The sequence below is a fragment of the Aotus nancymaae genome, unplaced genomic scaffold (genome assembly GCF_030222135.1).
Source record: "Aotus nancymaae isolate 86718 unplaced genomic scaffold, 86718_ANA_hifiasm-v0.15.2.pri h1tg000017l, whole genome shotgun sequence".
NCBI lineage: Eukaryota > Metazoa > Chordata > Mammalia > Primates > Aotidae > Aotus > Aotus nancymaae.
Genome location: NW_026988429.1, coordinates 11644385 through 11664420, shown reverse-complemented (window position 1 = coordinate 11664420; position 20036 = coordinate 11644385). Strand labels below are relative to the sequence as shown.

Sequence of the window (20036 nt, the reverse complement as noted above, 5' to 3'; positions counted from 1 at the left end):
AAGCTGAGTCTCCAGAGTGAGCACAGTTGGTCAAAGGCAGGCAGGTAGTAAGCAAAGGGAGGTGGTTTCCGAGCAGTCCTTGGTGGAATGTGCTTGTCTGAGGTCGCCCACACCGAAAGACTGTATCCTCACTCCAGGTCCCACCTGTGGTTGGCTTCAGAGAAACTCATTCTTGTTGGGATTTTTGAAGCTGCCTCCCAGAAAAGGATCATACCACTGTGTCACGAGGCCATGGCCTGATCCTCATGCTCTTTGTCAACTGACTCTCATGGGTTGGCCATGCCACATTCAGGAGCCAAGGTAGAAGTGTGGACCCTTTGCTGTCCAACATGTTTCCAGAGGGCCAGGCTTCCTGGTGCAGCCACTGGTTGGCCTGTTTTCTTCTGAATGAAGAAGAGAAGGGTCAGGTGTCGCAGGTCAGGTGTCGCAGGTCAGATCAGCCTGGGTTAGAATCCTGGTTCAGCAGTCAGGTATGGTGGTTCACATCTGTAATGCCAGCACTTTGGGAGGCCAAAGCAGGAGGATCAGTGGAGCCCAGGAGTTTGAGACTAGTCTGCGCAACAGAGTGAGACCCTGTCTCTACAAAGAAAAAAGTTAGCTGGGTGTGGTGGTGCATGCCTGTAGTGTCAGCTACTCAGGAGACTGAGGTGGGAGGATCACTTGAGCCTGAGAGGCTGAGGCAGTAGTAAGCCGTGATCGCACCACTGCACTCCAGGTCCGGCGACAGAATGAGACCCTGTTAAAAAAACAAAAACAAAAAAACCCAGAATCCTAGTTCTGCTACCGAACTAGCAGTGTGACTTTGGACAAATTACTTACCTTCTCTGAGCCTCCCCACGACTTCGTTTCCAGCAGGAATAATGATGGTAGATGTGAGACGCACCAAGCACATAATAGGCGCTCACAGTACAGTAGCTACTCACCGGGTGATTGGCGCCAGGGGCCTAACGATGGAATGGAAGTGAACACTGCAATCTTCTCACAAAGTTTACAGCACAGGAGCCTTTCGGGCGCCCCAGTCTCCGGTCGGGGCGACCCCGCCAGCTCAGACCGGCGGGCCCCTCCCTCTGACTCACTGGGGGCGGCTCCCGGCCACGCACCTCCAGGGGGCGGGGGGCGGCTGAGACAGCGCCCAGAGCCTCGGATCCAGGCGTTGGCAGGCAAGTAGCGCGCTTCGGGGTCCGGTCGCCGGGGACCCGGGCTCCCCCTGTAGGGGTCGAACGGGCTTAACCCGTTCGGGGGCGCCCCGCTCCCTCCTCTTCTCCCACAGCCGGGGGCCGCTCTCAGGGGCACGCCGTCTCCTGGCTTCCTGTAAGAAGAGGCGGGAGAGGGTGGGTCCGTGCTAAAGAAATGCTTTATTTTACTTCATTTGGGACAAACTAAGCAGTAGTGCTCAGGGGAGACCACAAGGGTTGAACACTGTGCGTCTGGTAAAAAACTAGTTCTAGAGTCTAGTTACCAGATAACTTATTAGCATGTGCATTGAGTTCCTAGCGGCTCCCCAGAGTCTTGGGCTGAGTGACCGGCCCTTTTGTTTTGCTGTTGTTGTTTTTTCAGAAGGACTTTTGCTCTTGTTGCCCAGGCTAGAGTGCAGTGGTAGATCTCGGCTCGCTGCAACCTCCGCTTCCCGGGTTCAAGCGATTCTCCTGCCTCAGCCTCCCGAGTAGCTGGGACCACAGGCGCCCGCCACCACGACCAGCTGATTTTTGTATTATTAGTAGAGACTGGGTTTCGCCACGTTGGTAAGGCTGGTCTCGAACTCCTGACCTCAGGTGATCCGACCACCTCGGCCTCCCAAAGTGTTGGGATTAGGGGCGTGAGCCACCGTGCCCAGCCTAGTGTTTCTCTGTTAATGTGTAAACCTCTCCCCTTTTTTTGTGTGTGGTGATGGGACCACCTTTAGCCTAGAGAGGCTTGAGTGTGAGGAAGTGATTCCCATTCATCCTTGTCCCCTCCGTGGGTCACAGAATCCAGAACTTAAGAGCCACCCAAGGTATGTGCTGGTGCAACCAAAATTAGAGAACCTTTCCAGCGCTGGGGCTGGGGATGGGAAGAGGAGAGTGCTGTGTGGTTTAACTTTCTTTCCTCCTGTGAATAAATCCAGAACTAGGGGAGGGGCCAGGGGCACTGATGCCTCTGGTGCTGCTGGCACATTTACTGGGGTCCTTTAGTACATTCCCGTTGTTGAGATGGATTGCAAACTAAAGGGAAGAGGAAAGAAGTCTGGATTTACTGAGCATCTATTATTTGCTCATTAATCATAGAATCTCATTTCATCCCCACATTTAACTGTATGCCCATGTTATGTGTTGGGCACAGGAAGGCTCCAGGAGGTTAAGCCACTTGCACAGCTAGTAAGGAGCCAAATTGTCTAGCTCTTATCACATGACCAGGTTAACCACCCAGCTTCTGGTTTTGTGGGGACAAGGCCCTGCTGGGTTTCCAACCCAGACTATCCTTTTTTTTTTTTTTAAACTATTAAGTTCGGGGGTACCTGTGCAAGTTTGTTATATAAGTAAACTTGTGTCATGGGGCTTTGTTGTACAGATTATTTTGTTTCCCTGATATTAAGCCTGGTACCCATTAGTTATTTTTCCTGATTCTCTCCCTCCTCCTCCTCCTACCCTCCACCAATCTACCAATCTACCCTTTTTTTTTTTTAAGATGGAGTCTTGCTCTGTCGTCCAGGCAGTAGTGCAATGGCATGATCTTGGCTCACTGCAACCTCTGCCTCCCAGGTTTAAGCAATTCTCCTTTCTCAGCCTCCCAAGTAGCTGGGATTACAGGTTCTTGCCACCATGCCCTGCTAAGTTTTGTATTTTTAGTAGAGATGGGTTTTCACCATGTTGGTCAGACTGGTCTCGAACTCCTGACCTCAGGTAATCCACCTCCCTCGGCCTCCCAAAGTGCTGGGATGACAGGTGTGAGCCATTTCGCCCAGCTCTGTCTCAATTTTTTAAAAAGTTATTGTTTAGCTGGGCATGGTGACTTCCGCTCCGTGTGTGTGTGGGGGGCAGTCTCTTTTGTGCTCTCAGGACCTCGGTGTCCTCCTGAAAGCCAGCAAGTGGGAGGAGACATGCTCTAGGGTCCTGTGACTGTGATGTAGGAAGGATAGTTGCCATGAGTCAACCCAGGATGACTGTCTCTCAGAGGGCCCAGGGCCCAGAAGGTGTGATGATAAGCATCTGGTGAATGAGAAGCAGACAAAAGAGTAGAGACCGGAGAGGCAAAAAATTTTTAAAAAAAAGAAAACAAAGAAAAAAAAAAAAGCTGGGCAGTGGCTCATGCCTGTAATCCCAAAACTCTGGGAGGCCGAGGTTGGCGGATCGCCTGGGGTTGGGAGTTTGAGACCAGCCTGACCAACCTGAAGAAACCCTATCTCTTTTTAAAAAAAAAAAGAGAGAGAGAGACCCAAGAGGCATCACCATGGCATGTGGAAGATGGCAAAGAGTGTTTTATGGCCTCAGCCACTCCCTGAGAACTGAGTTTAGCCAGGCGCAGTAGTGCACACCTGTTATCCCAGCACTTTGGGAGGCCAAAGTGGGTGGGTTGCTTCAGCTCAGGAGTTTTAGACCAGCCTGGGCAACATAGCAAGACCCTGTCTCTAGAAAAAATAAAAAAATAAAAAAATTAGTGGGGCGTTTTGGTGCAGGGCTGTGGTCTCAGCTGCTCAGGAGGCTGAAGCAGGAGGATCGCTTGAGCCCAGGAGTTCAAGGCTGCAGTTAGCCGTGATCATACCACTGCACTCCAGCTTGGGTGACAGAGTGAGCCCAGTCTCAAAAACAAAACAAAAAAAAACCCCAAAAACTGATCTTAAAACAAAATCAAATACTTGCATTCAGGGCAAGGAGGAAGACAAGTTGAGGGAGGAGGAAAAAGTGATTCGGAGCCACTGACCCTGCCCAGGAAATGTGACTAACCCAGCAGTGGTGGGGGCTGTGCAGCGCCTGCCGCAGGCCCTGAGTGGAAAGCATGGCTTTCCTTGCTGGTCTCAGACTCAGAGATGCCCTCCCTGATCTGCCTTGGCTGTGACCTGCAGCCAGCTGAGGCCACTGTGGTGGGGCTGGGTGGACCTCCAGCCTCCCTACGTGCCCCTCTGTGGAGATGGCCTGGCATACCCACTGCCCACCGCAGTGCCTGCTCTTCTGCTTCAGGCCTGCTGCCCCTCCCTTTCAGGGGACGTTGCCTCCACACCGGCTGGGGAAGGAGCCCAGGGGTGGGACTGGTGGGTGGGGCAGCCAGAGAAGTAATAGGGAAGTGAGAAGCTGGGTGGGGCAGTCCGGGAAGAAGACGAACCTACGAAGCAGAAGTAGGAGGAAGAAAGGAAAGTAGGAGTGTTGAAAGGTGAAGGTGGGAGGGTGGCTGCCAGGGAGGGTGGCTGCCAGGGAGGGTGGCCCAGACCCTCCTGGGTGGGCAGGCGAGGGCTGGCTGTTGTGGTCTGGGAACAGAGACCCACATTTCTAGATGCCACTTTGTGCCAGGGTGGTGTTCCCCCAGCCTGCTGTCCTGCCAGCCTTATGCCAGGCTCCAGGCACATGATCTGATGGCAGCCTTGAAGCTGCCCAGGAGGATTGTACGCTGTGCCACCCTGCCGATGGAGGAACTCTTGGGTCAGGGCTTATCCTGGCTGTGCCAGACCTCCTTACAGAGGCCCCCACACTGCTCCTGAAGCCCCTGAGCCAGACTGGGGGTGAAATCAGATTAGAAGCTGCATGTCTCAGAGACAGGACTGTGGTGTGACTGGCTATTTGAGTGGGAGTGGTTTGGGGAGGGGGCAGGGCAGTCCTAGCCATTTGAATTCAAATCCAAGTGGCACATTCGATTATTTTGCAAACTCTGGAAGATCTTGGCGGTGGGGGGAGGGGGAACTGTCTAGGTGGACTGTCTGAAGTAGGGTGTGGGGAGGGAGGAGGTGGTGGAGCCTGGGGCAGGGTAGGAGACCTATTTGGTATCAGGGGAAAGACCATTCGGAATCCCCAAATGAAGCCTCTGGATTCAGATCCTGAGAATGCCATGTCCCAGGCTGGGAGATTCGGAGTGGTTTCTAGTGTGGACAGCTACCTCTCCACCTCTTCTCCAAGAGAAGGGGAGGTGCCGTTTCATTTCACACCTAGGGGCAAGCAGGGACTGTGAAGGGAAAAGACCTTTTGGGGGTTAGTGGAATCAGGGTCTGAGGAAGGCAAAGGCACTACTGGACCCCGGCAGGATTTTTGTCCCTCTGACGGCTGTCAAGCCTTTCCTTAAAGGTGTATAACAGGAGGCTGAGGCAGGAGAATTGCCTGAACCCAGGAGGCGGAGGTTGCGGTGAGCCGAGATCGCGCCATTGCACTCCAGCCTGAGTAACGAGCGAAACTCCGTCTCAAAAAAAAAAAAAAAAAAAAAAAAAGGTGTATATAACGGTGACCCCCTCTCCCAGGTCCCCCAGTGTGTCCTCAAAGACAGCCTAAGTCAGGACCATGGGACAGCCAACAGGGCTTGCTTCCTCCCCACCTCCAGCCCCGCAGCAGTCTTATGAGACCCCTAGCCCCTGCTCTCTGCTTCCCGGTGCTGCTCCAGCCTGTCCCAGCCTTTTGAAATCCTGGGCTATCCCTCAGGGGCCACCTCGATCTAATAATCGGAGCCCAGCAGGTCCAGTTAATCAAATGCATTATTCGAGCACCTGCATGAGGTTCCGGCTAGATCCAGAGGCAAAATACACTTCTGTCCTACAGGACCCTACTGTGTAGTAGTGGAGATGGGCAGCTCCGTAACTCACCACACTATAACAGAGTGGGGAAAAGTAAAGGCTTTAAGAGGTGTAGAAGAGGCTGTTTGGTAAGGTGGTAAGTTCCCCATCACTGGAAGCCTTCAAGAAGAGGATGATAAGGGATGCTATAGAAGAGATTTCTGCACTATGTGTGTATGGGTATGTGTAGGGCACTGCAGGCAGAGCAGGACTAGATAAGAACTTTAGCACTTTCTAATGCTGACATCTGTGATTCCGTGGCATTCCCCGCCTAGAGGAAGTTTGTCTGCGGTTTCACTGGGTATGATGGCTCCCTGTTCACTGCACCCTGCAGCTAAACCATGAGACATGGGCTATTCGTTGTCTCTGTGCACCTCGCCCCCACTGCCAAGCCCTCAGCACAGACCTTGAGTGGAATTGAATAGACTCTTTCCTGGGCTGCTTGAGGAGCAGAGGCATCACGTGTGTCTTTGATTCAGTCGAGACACAAAGCAGTCAGGTCCTGCTATAAAACAGGCTGAAGTGTGTGCTCCCAGGGCAGAGGGCTGGGAGAACTCCCAGAGAAGGCGGAGGCCACTGAAAGTCCTGGAAGTTTCCTTGGACAGCTGGGGCTTGATATGTGCCTGGAAGAATGAAGGGACTTTAATGGATCTAAGGGTGAACGTGGGCACTAAGGAAGCTTGAGGAGCTGTGGGCCTGGGCAGAGGGCTGGGATAGAGGAAATAATGAAAGGCCAGAGGTCAGGGTGGACCCTCCCCCAGGAGAGACTGAAACAAAAGGTCTCGGGACAGAGATCTGATGAGGCAGCAAGAGTGTCAGCCCTGACCAAGCATTAGAGTCATCTGGAGCTTCTCAAACACTGACATCCAGGCTCCACCCAGAGAGACTGGTTTTAACGGGTCTAGTATGGAAGCTAGGCACTGGGAATTTTCTTTCTTATTTTTGTGAAAATTACTTTTTTTTTTTTTTTGAGATGAAGTCTCGCTCTGTCACCCAGTCTGGAGTGCAGTGGTGCGATCTCTGCTCACTGCAACCTCTGCCTCCTAGGTTCAAGCAATTTTTGTGCCACAGCCTCCCAAGTAACTGGGATTACCGGCATGCACCACCATGCCCAGTTAATTTTTCTATATTTTCTAGAGACAGGGTTTCACCATGTTGCCAGGGCTGGTCTTGAACTCTTGAGCTCAAACAATCCACCCACCTCGGCCTCCCAAAGTGCTGGGATTGCAGGTGTGAGTCACTGCACCCTGCCTGCCAAACCTGTTTTATCAAAACTGTGATGTGGCTCTCTGGCATTTGGGCTGTCTGATTTTGAGTTAAACACAGAATGGAAAACAGTAAAGCTGACAATTGGTGCACTCTGTGTCTCATTCCTGAGCTCTCCTTGATGGCCTGAGCTTGGGGCAGCCACTTCACCATCTCAGGCCTGAGTCACAGGCTGGGCTGCCTGTTGCAGGGGATGTGGGCAGGGCATGTGATCCTCTGTGGGATGGAGAAACGTTAACGTTTTCCTCTGCAAACCTCTGTTCTCTGCTTCTCCTCTTCCGGAATCATGGTGCCAAAAAATGCCTTCCACTGTTTTGTAGGTTGGGAAAGGAAAAAGAAAATCATAATTCACACAGCATTTCACATCTATTATCATTGCTCTTGACCCGTCCCTCTGTGTTTCCTACTCAGACTCAATACCCTCTGCTCTGCCATCTACCTTCCCTCGAACCCTGACTTCCCGGGCCCTGCCACAGATTTCACTTCCTGATCCTGCTGCCCTAACCCCCAAGAATCTCCTAATGATGCCAACTTGGATTTTTACTCTCCACTTCCCCAAGCCCTTACCCTGTGCCACTGGGGCTCACCTTACACAAACTCTGTCTGGATGGATGACAGCATGAATTGTATTATGTACAATGTGCATGCTGGCTCTGTGGTCTCTGCATTTTGAGCCAAAAAAAGAAATCCTCTAGTGATGGGAACCTATGAAAGTGACAGTAAGTGGAGCTGTAGTTACTGTATTTTCTGAATTTTTAAAAAAGATAATATATTCTTTAAAAATGCTTGCCTTCAGCATTTTTTTTTTAATGACTTTCGTCCAGAAAAAGTTGCTCCCATTGGCCCACAGAATAAAGATGGTGTTCATCATTCTGGCATTTGAGGGAAGCTGGGCGTACAGAAGTGATAGCTGATGCCTGGGAGTGGGTGAAATTTCCCAGGGAAGGAGTTTAGAATTAGAGCAGCCATTAAGTATAATGTTAAGTAAAGGGTTTTTTTGTTTGTTTGCTTGTTTTATTTTAATAGATGCTTTTTATCAGGTTAAGGAAGTTTCCTTCTATTCCTAGTTTGTGGGGAGAAATTTTTTTTTTTTTTTTTTTTTTGAGAGAGAGGGTCTCACTCTGTCATCCAGGTTGCAATTCAGCAGCATGGTCTTGCCTCAGTGCAGCCTCTACCTCCTGGGCTCAACTGATCCTCCCTTCTCAGCCTCCTGAGTAGCTGGGACTACAGGCTTGAACTACCACATTTGGCTGATTTGTACATTTTTTGTAGGTTTGGGATCTCCCTATATTGCCCAGGCTTGAAAAAAATTTTAAACTAGGAATGAATGTAGAATTTTGCTAAATGCTTTTTTTGCATCTATTGAGGTGATTACACATACATGTTTTTTAATCGGGTGGATAGCATTAATTTACTTTCTTTCTTTTTTTTTTTTTTTTGGTGCTGTGACTTGGATACGAACGTGATTTATTTTCAAATTTTTTGTTTTTTTTTTTTTGGCATTGTGAACTGCTTTACTTAATTTATTTTAAATTCGTAATTGACAGGTAATAACTGTACATACTTAGGAGGTGCAGTGTGATGTTTTATTGTACATGTACAATGTATATGTATACATAGTGTAATGATCAAATCATGGTAATTAGCATATCCATTACTTTAAACATTTATCATTTCTTTGTCATGATAACATTCAAATCCTCTCTTCTGGCTATCTTGAAATATACACTGCATTGTTATTAGCTATTGTCACCCTGATTTTCAGATATTAAACCAATTTTGCATTCCCAGACTAAACCTCATTTGGTCATCATGGTTTGTTTTTTATATATTATTTGATTTCATTTGCTAAAATTTTGTTATTTTTATTTATTTATATATATATATATATATTTATTTATTTGAGATGGAGTGTCACTCTGTCACCCAGGCTGGAGTGCAGTGGTGTGGTCTCAGCTCACTGCAACCTCTGCCTCCCAGGTTCAAGGGGTTCTCCCGCCTCAGCCTCCCGAGTAGCTGGGACTACAGGCGCATGTCACCACACCCTGCTAATTCTTGTATTTTTTAGTAGAGGCGGGGTTTCACTATGTTGGCCAGGCTGGTCTCGAACTCCTGACCTCATGATCTTCCCATCTCAGTCTCCCAAAGTGCTGGGATTATAGGCATGAGCCATCACACCTGGCAAAATTTTGTTATTTTTTTTATGTGTATGTTTATGAGAGATATTGATCTTTAATTTTCTTTTTGTATAATATATTTATCTAGTTTTGTTATCAGGAGAATGGTGGCAGCATAGGATGAATTGAGAAGTGTTCTGTCATCTCTTTTTTGGAAGAGTTTGTGTGCAATTGGTATTATGTCCTTTTAAAATTTTTGGTAGAAATTGCCAATGAAACCATCTGGACTTGGATATTTTTTCTGGGTGGGAGAATGAGTTTTTTGCTACAAATTTATTTTCTTTGATAGATATGGCCACTATTCAGATAATCTGCCTTCTTGAGTGAGCTTTCACAATTTGTATCTTTCAAGGAATTTGCCCATGTTATATAAGTGGTTGAATATATTGACATAAACTTTTTATAATATTTCCTTTATTTTTTTAATATCTGTAAAATCTGTGGTGATCTCACATCTCTCATTTCATATTGATATTTGTGTTTTCTCTTTCTGCTAATCAGTTTGTCTAAAGATTTATCAATGGTATTGGTTTAAAAAAACAACTTGTTTGGGGTGGTGGCTGATGCCAGTAATCTCAGTACTTTGGGAGGCCGAGGCGGGTGAATCACTTGAGATCAGGAGTTTGAGACCAGCCTGGCCAATATGATGAAACCCCGTCTCTACTAAAAATACAAAAATTAGCCAGGCGTGGTGGTATGCACCTGTAATCCCAGCTACTTGGGAGGCTGAGGCTGGAGAATCACTTGAACTCAGGAGGCGGAGGTTGCAGTGAGCCAAGATCACGCCACTGCAGTCCAGCCTGGGTGACAGAGTAAGACTCTGTCTCAAAAAAAAAAAAAAAGGAAACAACCATCTTGAGGCCAGGTGCGGTGGCTCCTGCCTGTAATCTCAGTACTTTGGGAGGCTAAGGTGGGCAAATTACTTGAGGTCAGGAGTAGTTCAACACCAGCCTGGGCAACATGCCAAAACGCCATCTCTACTAAAAATGCAAAAATTAGCCAGGTTTGGTGGTGGATGCCTGCAATCCCAGCTACTTGGGAGGCTGAGACTGGAGGATTACTTGAACTTGGGAGGCAGAGGTTGAAGTGAGCCAAGGTCATGCCACTGCACTCCAGCCTGGGAGACAGAGTGAGACTTCCTTGTTTCTGTTTTCTGTTAATTTCTGCTCTTTTTTTTTTAAATTTTATTTATTTATTTATTTTGAGACAGAGTCTCGCTCTGTTGCCAGGTTGGAGTGCAGTGGCAGGATCTCAGCCTACTGCATCCTCTGCCTCCCGGGTTTAAGTGATTCTCCTGCCTCAGCCTCCCACATAGCTGGGACTACAGGTGTGCACCACCATGCCCAGCTAATTTTTGTATTTTTTGAGTAGAGACAGGGTTTCACCATGTTGGTCAGGATGGTCTCAATCTCTTGACCTCGTGATTCTCCTGCCTCGGCCTCCCAAAGTGCTGGGATTACAGGCCTGAGCCACTGTGCTTGACTTTCTGCTCTTACTTTAATTTCTGTGAGATCTCAGCAGAGGGGAGACCCTGGCCCAGGGGTCAGAGACCTGGTTTCCATGAGCCACTCACTAGCTGTGTGGCCTTGGACTTAGAATTTCTGAGCCTCATTTTCTTTGTCTGCATAATGGAACTAGGGCTCCTAGAGATGAAGTAGTTGATGAATATGAAAGTACTTGGCTACTGGGAAGGGCCTCTCCAGCCCCATGTGAGAGGTGCTTCTTACGGCATTTGTAATAATAATGGCTTCTTTCTTTCCAGATCTGAAAACAGCATGTATACAGCCATTCCCCAGAGGTAAGCTGCATGCCCCATCTCCTTTCACAACTTCCCCTTTTCCACCTCCAAGGGCTGCCCCTCCCCACCGCTCTCTTCATCCCCAGTCTGCAGTCGCGAGGCCTGCCCAGGGCTGTGCTTGGGCGAGTGGGCTGGCTGCTATCAACCCTCTCTTTCCGCAGTGGCTCTCCATTTTCAGCCTCAGTGCAGGATCCAGGCCTGCATGTGTGGCGGGTGGAGAAGCTGAAGCCCGTGCCCGTGGCACGGGAGAACCAGGGCGTCTTCTTCTCCGGGGACTCCTACCTAGTGCTGCACAATGGCCCAGAAGAGGTTTCCCATCTGCACCTGTGGATAGGTAAGGAGGTCGAGATGGGGGAAGGTCGGGCCCAGGCAGGGGAGGGAGGGGGCTGGCATGGGTCTCAAGGGCCTTGCCCTGCCCTCTCCCACTTGTCCCAGGCCAGCAGTCATCCCGGGATGAGCAGGGGGCCTGCGCCGTGCTGGCTGTGCACCTCAACACGCTGCTGGGAGAGCGGCCTGTGCAGCACCGTGAGGTGCAGGGCAATGAGTCTGATCTCTTCATGAGCTACTTCCCACGGGGCCTCAAGTACCAGGTCAGAGCCCACCTCCAGGCATCCCTACCCTGCAGCCTCTCTCAGAGCCAGCCCCACTGCCAGATGGTTCTTACCCTGCAGAAGACCCGGGTGCCCTTGGGGCTGGGTCCCCACTTTTCTGCCCGTCTCCTGGTGGGATTGGGTGCAGAGGGCTCCAGGTCTCCTGTCAGTCCACTCACATGGGCCATCTGGGCTGCAGGAAGGTGGTGTGGAGTCAGCATTTCATAAGACCTCCTCAGGAGCCCCAGCTGCCATCAAGAAACTCTACCAGGTGAAGGGGAAGAAGAACATTCGTGCCACCGAGCGGGCACTGAGCTGGGACAGCTTCAACACGGGGGACTGCTTCATCCTGGACCTGGGCCAGGTGGGTAGGCTGGCCAGACTGAGCACTCCATATTGGCACCATCCTTTACAAGGACAGAGGGGTAGGAAGCCAGGAAAGAGGGAAAGAAGCTAAGAAGCCGTAGCCTATTCCAAGTCAGACCCCTCTGACCACTGGAGAATGTCCCTATATTTGTAAGGACTGATGCCAGCCTCCTTCTACCATCTAGACATTGCCTCTGATGCTCTGGAGCTTTCTTCCTCCTCTTGGAAGACTCTGTGTTCGCTACCTGCCAAACTATTCATTAATTCAGTCGTTTATCTCTTCATTCAGTGAAACTATGATGCCCTCTCTGAGCCAGCACAGGGACCATAAAAGCTCACTCTGGGGAGGCAGCCAAGATGGGCCGATCACTTGCCATAACCTAAAGCAGGATGTGATGAGCGGTTTAAGGGGGACAGCTGCCATGTCCTGGGGGTGCTCAGGGCAGGGAGGAGCCCTTTAGCCTGAGCTGAAGCCAGTTGTCCCAGGAAGGTGACATTGGACTAGACCTACAGGAGGGGAGATGCCACTCTAGGCAAAGGGAGGAGGTGAGCCGAGCCACCAAGCGGGGGAAGGGTGCAGACATGCAGACATTAGGGGTCTAGTGAGACTGGGACCTGGCGGGGGCTGGGGGACAGGAGCAGGGGGAGGGAAATTGCTAAGGAAGGTGGAAGGTGAGCCCAGGTCCTGAGGAGATTGGCTGGCTGAGGAGTATGGGCTGTGTCTCATGGTGCTGAAGATTTAGGGCAGAGAGATCAATCCAGGAGCTCTTGGTGAGGAGGACTACACGCGGTGAGACAAGGAAGGGCATGGGTGAACAGACCTCGCCATTACCAGAAGAGGAGAGGCGGCAGGGCCTCTGCCCGGCAGGGCTGCAGGTAGGAGTGTGAGAAGCTGTGCTCAAGGACGCCATTCAGCCATTCACCCATCCAGTCCTTCACTCAGTCAGTCAGTGTTTATTCTGTGCCTAAATCCGTGCCGGGCTCTGTTTTAGCAGTGGACCCACAGTGGGGAGCAGAGCCAAACAAACCTTCACGCCCTAATGAAGCTCACTTCCTAGTAGGCAGAGATTGGTGGTAAGAGACGTTTAAACAGGAAATATGTGCTGGGAAGAGAAGTAAAGAGGCTTGAGCCCAGCAGTTTGTGACCAGCCTGGGCAACATAGTGGGACACCATCTCTACAAAATGTTAAGAAATTAGCCAGGCGTGGTGGCACGTGCCAGTAGCCCCAGCTGCTTAGGAAGCTAAGGTGGGAGAATTGCTTGAGCCCATGATGTCAAGGCTGTAGTGAGCCATGATCGCGTCCTTGCACTCCTGCCAGGGTGACAGAGTGAGACCCTGTCTTGAAAAAAAAGGAAGGAAGACAGATGGCAGGTGGGCAGAGAAACACTTGCAGAAGATGGTCGTAGCCATTCTCAGAGAGACCTCTGTGCCGTGCTCTGCCTTTCTGATTGTCCTGCCTCAGGGACAGTTGAGAGAGGAGAGAGGGAGAGCTAGGGGCCCTTCCTCTGAGCCAGGGGGCAGGACACAGGCAGCTGGCTCTGACCTGGGCTTCCCTGCTTCCTTGCAGAACATCTTCGCCTGGTGTGGTGGCAAGTCCAACATCCTGGAACGCAACAAAGCGAGAGACCTGGTCCTGGCCATCCGGGACAGTGAGCGACAGGGCAAGGCCCAGGTGGAGATTGTCACTGATGGGGAGGAGCCTGCTGAGATGATCCAGGTTGGGGGACACTGGAGTGAGTGGCTGGGAGCCTCTGCTTGGAAGTGGCCAAAAGAGGTGGTGACGAGCTGAGGGCTGAGGGTGGCCAGTGGAGGGTGGCAGGGGGCATCTGGGTACTAGCCAGGGCTGTGGCCAGCTCACAGGGTGCCCGTTTGGGTAGATGCTCATCCTTGAGGCTGAGCAGCCTGGCTGGTGGGTGAACTGGACCCAGCCCTCACTCACCTCTTCTCTGCTGGGTACTCTAGTGCAGGGTGTGGTTTGCCCCACCAGAAGCGGTGGCCCTGGGCATGATGGGCTGGGAAGTTCCAGGGCAAGGGTTCCTATAAACCTGGCCTGCCCCGGCCCCTGCAGGTCCTGGGCCCCAAGCCTGCTCTGAAGGAGGGCAACCCCGAGGAAGACCTCACAGCTGACCAGACAAATTCCCAAGCCGCGGCTCTGTATAAGGTGGGCCCCCCAAGCCTACCCTGGGACCTGGCAGCAGGGAGGGTGGGAGCCTGCACAGCACAGCTCTGTGCAAGTAGGGTGGAGGGAGGAAGGCAGGGGGAAGGTGGGGCTGGAACCCAGGCAGGAGGTGGGGAGTTATACAGGGCTTAGAGGGAGAGGAGGATGGGGAGTGGGCGGATGGCAGACCCTCCTGAGAATATGAGTGCCCCTCACTTCCAGCCCATGCTTGGTGAAGGCTTGAAACCAATGCTGAGCTTTTCTTTCTTGAATTCTGTGCATTTCTTTGTAATGTGGAATCCACCTAACTTCCAAATGGGTTCGGGGCCCCTGTGCTGCAGGGATTGGGGTGATGGGAGGGAGTGGGGCTGCCTGGGATTTGCTTTTCAGGTCTTCACTCTCCTGTCTGCTCCTGGGGCCTGGGTGATGGGCAGGGGGGCAGAGTGGGAGGGAGCTAGGGAGGGCCAGCCTCCCCCTCCTCAGGCTGAGGTGAGGGCTGGTGTGTGTGGGGAATGAGATCAGGCACTACCCTTCCTCCCCAGGTCTCTGATGCCACTGGACAGATGAACCTGACCAAGGTGGCTGACTCCAGCCCCTTTGCCCTCGAACTGCTGATATCTGATGACTGCTTCGTGCTGGACAATGGGCTCTGTGGCAAGATCTATATCTGGAAGGGTACGTGGCTCCTCTATACCAGCCTGAGATGCCTGGAGCTGTTCTGACCGGGCAGGCTTCCCTTTGCAGGGCTCAGCCTGCCCAGCTGCTTGTAAAAGACAGCTTCTCAGGGAGTCTGCATGCTTCTGGTAGCCATCTTCTCTCTCTTTAAAAATTTTGTTTAAAAGATGGAGATGGGGTCTCTCTATGTTGCCCAAGATGGTATCAAACTCTTGGCCTCCGGTAATCTTCACCTTGGCCTCCTAAAGTGCTGAGATTACAGGAGTGGGCCATGGCACAGGCCTCGCCATTTTATTTTTCTATTTTTTATTTTTTTGAGACAGAGTCTTGCTCTATCCCCCAGTCTGGAGTGCAGTGGCATGATCTCGGCTCACTGCAACCTCCGCCTTCTGGGTTCAAGCAATCCTCCTGCCTCAGCCTTCCGAGTAGCTGGGACTACAGGCGTGTGCCACCACGCCTGGCTAATTTTTGTATTTTTAGTAGAGACGGGGTTTTGCCACCAGGCTGGTCTTGAACTTCTGACCTCAGGTGATCCACCTGCCTCAGCCTCCCAAAGTGCTAGGATTATAGGTGTGAGTGAGCTACTGCACCTGGCCAGGCCTCACCATTTTCTCTCTGCTGTTCCCGCTTCCTAAATTCTAGACAATGGCTCTGAAACTGCAGCAAGCCTCAGAATCACTCCAGGACCTGTTTGGATGGCTGGGCCCCACCCCCAGAGATTCTGATTTACTAGGTCTGGGGTAGGGTAGAACGTACATCTCTAACAAGTTTCTGAGTGATGTCTGTGCTGCTGGCTCCAGGGACCACACTTTGAGAACCACTGCCCTAGCCTCGCCCTAGACCTTCGGGGCTGCTGGGACCCCTGATCCTGGGATTCTGCCTCAAGGTTTGACAGGAATGAATTTTAAACACATGAAACATTTTATGCAGTGAGTGGTGAACCTGTAGAACTTGTTTTTCCAAGAGATTCTGTCTTCTGGAAATAGAAACACTGTTGTGCAGAGCCTGTTCTGCTTGGTTTGACTAAAAATGAAACAAACTTGTTCTGAGTCTCTGTCTAGGGTCTGAGAATTTTCACCAATAGTATTTGTTCAACACCCAGTTACCGGGTCAACCAAGGCAGGGAAAAATGCCAGCCCCTAGCCTGGTCAGGTAGGTAGATAAGTAGGTGGGTATCTACAGATAGCCGCCACCAGGCATTTCATAATATTGCTTCTGAAACTCAGCAGAGATAGAGGTGAAAGGGAGGAGCTGGGAGCAGCAAAAGAGTGAGAAGAGAGAGGTGTGCACTGCAGGCTGCCTTTTCTCTCCTGCCAGAGGGCATATCCCATGGAACCAATGCCAAGCAGAGAGGGGTTCCCAGAGGCCCACAGAAGTGTGTATAAACCGGAGCAAAGAACCCAACCACTATGGAAAGAGAACCCAGAGGAGAAACAGGAAACTTGGGAGGCCAGGAAGAGAAGGCTCTCATGGGTAGGGGGGCAGCTGGTCAGTTGACAGAGGAAGGAATTCAGCATATTAATTTCAGGTGCACTGTAGTTCATGGTGTTTTACAGCTGTATAGAGGGCCAACCACATCACGGCATCATTTTGGCATCGGAAAAATGCCTGGCAGCCTGGGCAACATGGCAAAATCCCCCCTCTACAAAAAAAGAAAATTAGCTGAGTGTGGTGGCATGCACCTATGGTCCTAGCTACACAGAAGGCTGAGGTGGGCGGATTGCTTGAGCCTGGGAGGTTGAGGCTGTAGTGAGCCGTGATGGTGCCGCTGCACTCCAGCCTGGGTGACAGAAGGAGACTATGTCTCAGGAAAAAAAAAAAAAAAAAAGCCTGGAATGGAGCACAGTTTTGAGTTCTCAGGACTGCCTGCAGGAATGACTGGGTTATGTAGGGTCTTCATTTTTATAAGCTCTAAATTAGCATAACTGTTAGGCCAGTGTAGCCCTGCGGGCACTATGGGATTAAGTTCATATCTATAATAAATTGCACCCTTTGTCTTATTTAGTTTTTCAGAAGAGGCTTGATGAACTCAAGAGGTGAGGGGTCCTGGGGTAAAAGGAGACCTGTGGCCTCACAGTCTGATGCTGGGGGAACACCTTTTCCCTCCCTGAAATATTCCTGGGGCCCAGGTCAGAGCAGAGGTTTGTTTGCATGATCAGACCCTGACAGAAGAGGGGTTTTCTTTTCTTTTTTTTTTTTTTGAGACAGAGTTTTGCTCTTGTTACCCAGGCTGGAGTGCAATGGCGCGATCTCGGCTCACTGCAACCTCCGCTTTCTGGATTCAAGCAATTCTCCTGCCTCAGCCTCCCGAGTAGCTGGGACTACAGGTGTGCGCCACCATGCCCAGCTAAGTTTTGTATTTTTAGTAGAGACGGGGTTTCACCATGTTGACCAGGATGGTCTCGATCTCTTGACCTCATGATCCACCTGCCTCGGCCTCCCAAAGTGCTGGGATTACAGGCGTGAGCCACCGCGCCCGGCCTGAGGGGTTTTCATCTACCTTGGTGCTGCCAGTTTGGGAAAATTCTTAAAGGACTGACTCCACATCTCCAAAGAGCTCCTCAGCATTCTTGGGACCCCGGTCCATTTATTGTAAAAATTGCTGGCTCTTCTGTGGATTCCCTTAAATTTCCTCGAGAAAAATGGGATGGATGCTACGGAGAGTCCCTGCTGTTTTAAAAAAATATCCTTCCTATGATCTAGGACGAAAAGCGAATGAGAAGGAGCGGCAGGCAGCCCTGCAAGTGGCCGAGGGCTTCATCTCGCGCATGCGATACGCCCCGAACACTCAGGTGAGGAGATGCCCATGCCCCCAGCCCTCCTCCTAGGGCTCCTCCTGTGGCCTCTGAGCCCTCAGATTGGCCAGGAAGGGTAGGAGAGACTCAGGCACTGTCAGGAACAACCAGCCCTCCCTCTCAGACCCATCCAGTGGGAAATCCCATCTCAATCCTTCAAAATGTCAAAATACTTGTCCTTTTCAAAGAGGATGTTGGGCAGCACTCCCCTGGGCGCCCAGAGAACTGGATGCTCCTCCTCTGGGCCATTGTCCCTGGCTGGTGCCACTCCTGCAGCCACAGCAGTGTCCACAAGTCATCCCACAGGGAGCTGACAGGGCTCAGTTACAGTTGGTGCCGTTTATCGAACTGTGCACCCACATCCTTGAAGCAGTCTGTTGCCTCAGTCTGTATCCCTGAAATCCTGGTTCTCATCTGGTGGCTTATCCAGGGGAGCTTTCCTGGCCTGGACTGCACATGGACTCAGGCCAGGCACCCACACTCTCCTCCCTGGCTCTTGCCCCTTCCTGTCCTCCTTGGCAGAGGCAGAGGTGGCAACTTTGTGAACCAGACTTCTCCCCCACTGTCCCTGTAGGTGGAGATTCTGCCCCAGGGCCGTGAGACCCCCATCTTCAAGCAATTTTTCAAGGACTGGAAATGAGGGTGGGTGTCTCCTGTCCCACACGCCCCTGCCCCCCACCGCCTGCCTGCTTTTTTCTCTGGTTGCCTGGTCAGTGCAGAGGTGCCTCCTGTAGATATTCAATAAAGGAGACGAGTGCTTTCCCAGCTCTTTTTCTGCACCATCTGCCCTGGGCTGATTCTCACTGTCACCCACCTATTCATCTGGGTTCATCCCCATGCTGGGGGTGGAGTAGCACACAGATGACAGTTGCACAGCCTTGGAGGCCAGAGCTGCTTTGCATGACTGAGGAGTCCCAGCCAGGCTTGCAGGAACTTCTGTGAACCCAATAGGGAGGTGGCACAGCACCAAGCCTCAGGATCACTTTCAGCTGGGGGTTCAGTTCAGTCTCACATTCCCAACGGGGAGAAGGTTGTGGTAATGGGCTTGGGATGCAGCTCCATTTAAACCAGTATTTCCTCAGAAGCCCTAATAAAGCACTGCCAGGCAGCTTCAAGTGACACATGCTCACTCAGCAAGAGAGGACAGCTTTTCACAACTGTACCGAGCCTGCTTGTGACTTCATAGGCACATTGCACTGTGTGTTTGGCTGGTGAGCCCAGGGACACTGTAGGGCTGTGCAAAAAGCACCAGGCTAGCATGGACAGTCTTCGTTCTGGTTCTTATCCGCCTCCTGGGTTCAAGCAATTCTCCTGCCTCAGCCTCCTGAGTAGCTGGGATTACAGGTGCCTGCCACCATGCCCGGCTGATTTTTGTAATTTTAGTAGAGATGTGGTTTCACCATGTTGGGCAGGTTGATCTTGAACTTTTGACCTCCCAAAGTGCTGGGATTACAGCCATGAGCCACCACGCGTGACCTGGTTCTTTCTCTCTTGTGTAATGAAATGGTGGTGGGATGTCAGAAGCTAGAGGGCTAAATAGCAGGGAGAATGCAGTAGCCAAAAAGAGGTTCCATCCGAGAAGGCATGCCCAGGGGCCAAGAGCAGGGTATGAGTGAGCCTGTGTCAGCCTGGAGCAGAGGCCGTGAGGCCTGGCAGGGCTGTAGCCACCCTGACTCCCCCTCACCCCTGGCTTCTCTGGGCTATGTTGCTTCTGAGCTCTAGAAATTAGATTCTTCCATCCCAAAACAAAAATTCTGATCAATCAGCAAGTTGAACTTGCTGATTTTGTGCCAAGAAGCAGATATCCCAGCTAGGTACAGTGGCTTATGCCTGTAACCCCAGCGTTTTGGGAGGCTGAGATAGGCGGATCATTGGAGATCAGGAGTTTGATACCAGTCTGGCCAGCATAGAAACCCCATCTCTACTAAAAATACAGAAAATTAGCTGGGCATGGTTGCACATGACTGTAACCTCAGCTACTTGGGAGGCCAAGGCAGGAGAATCGCTTGAACCTGGGGGGTGGAGGTTGCAGTGAGCTGAGATTGTGTCACTGCACTCCAGCCTGGGTGACAAGGAGTGAGATTCCAACTCAAAAAATAAAAATAGAAAAGAAATGAGCTTCCAGTGTGGATCTGCTTCCCTGTCCTCTTCGCAGACTTCTCAGCCCTACCTGACAATCTACACAAAGAACAGGCATCAGGGATAATTTTTTTAAAGGGAAGAGAATAAAGGTTGCACTCCATTAGTGGTTCTGACAACCTTTGTAGAGTTAGGGAGCATTTTAGGTCTCCTATGAAAGGCCTAGGCCCTTTCCCAATAAATATACACCGATTTAAGATTTTTATGGCTGGGCACAGTGACTCATGCCTTAATCCCAGCATTTTGGGAGGCAGAGACAGGGGGATTGCTTGAGCTCATGGATTTGAGACCAGCCTGGGCAACATGGTGAAACCCCATCTCTACCAAAAATACAAATATTAGCTGG

General features: G+C 51.0%; 1 protein-coding gene across 3 annotated transcripts; it reads left to right on the top strand.

Annotated features, from left to right (window-relative positions):
• The first annotated feature begins 1111 nt into the window (after positions 1-1111).
• LOC105733036 (macrophage-capping protein) lies at positions 1112-18316 on the top strand. 3 transcript variants are annotated; one of them, XM_021675378.2, is made up of 10 exons: positions 1112-1160; positions 10931-10966; positions 11128-11300; positions 11402-11556; positions 11756-11920; positions 13491-13640; positions 13992-14084; positions 14624-14756; positions 17460-17548; positions 18126-18316. In XM_021675378.2, the coding sequence occupies exons 2-10, from the start codon at positions 10944-10946 to the stop codon at positions 18189-18191; spliced, it is 1047 nt and encodes a 348-aa protein (XP_021531053.2). In that variant the 5' UTR covers positions 1112-1160; positions 10931-10943; the 3' UTR covers positions 18192-18316. The 3 variants fall into 3 exon arrangements, with proteins under 3 accessions (XP_021531053.2, XP_064233974.1, XP_064233975.1); XM_064377904.1 differs by lacking the exon at positions 1112-1160 and adding an exon at positions 4257-4344; XM_064377905.1 differs by lacking the exon at positions 1112-1160 and adding an exon at positions 4267-4324.
• Positions 18317-20036: the final 1720 nt, after the last annotated feature.

Coding starts and splice junctions, on each gene's coding strand:
- LOC105733036 (XM_021675378.2), top strand. CDS start 10,944: ATGTATACAGCCATTCCCCAGAG. Junction 11,921..13,490: donor TCATCCTGGACCTGGGCCAG/GTGGGTAGGCTG, acceptor GCTTCCTTGCAG/AACATCTTCGCCTGGTGTGG. Junction 14,757..17,459: donor CAAGATCTATATCTGGAAGG/GTACGTGGCTCC, acceptor CCTATGATCTAG/GACGAAAAGCGAATGAGAAG.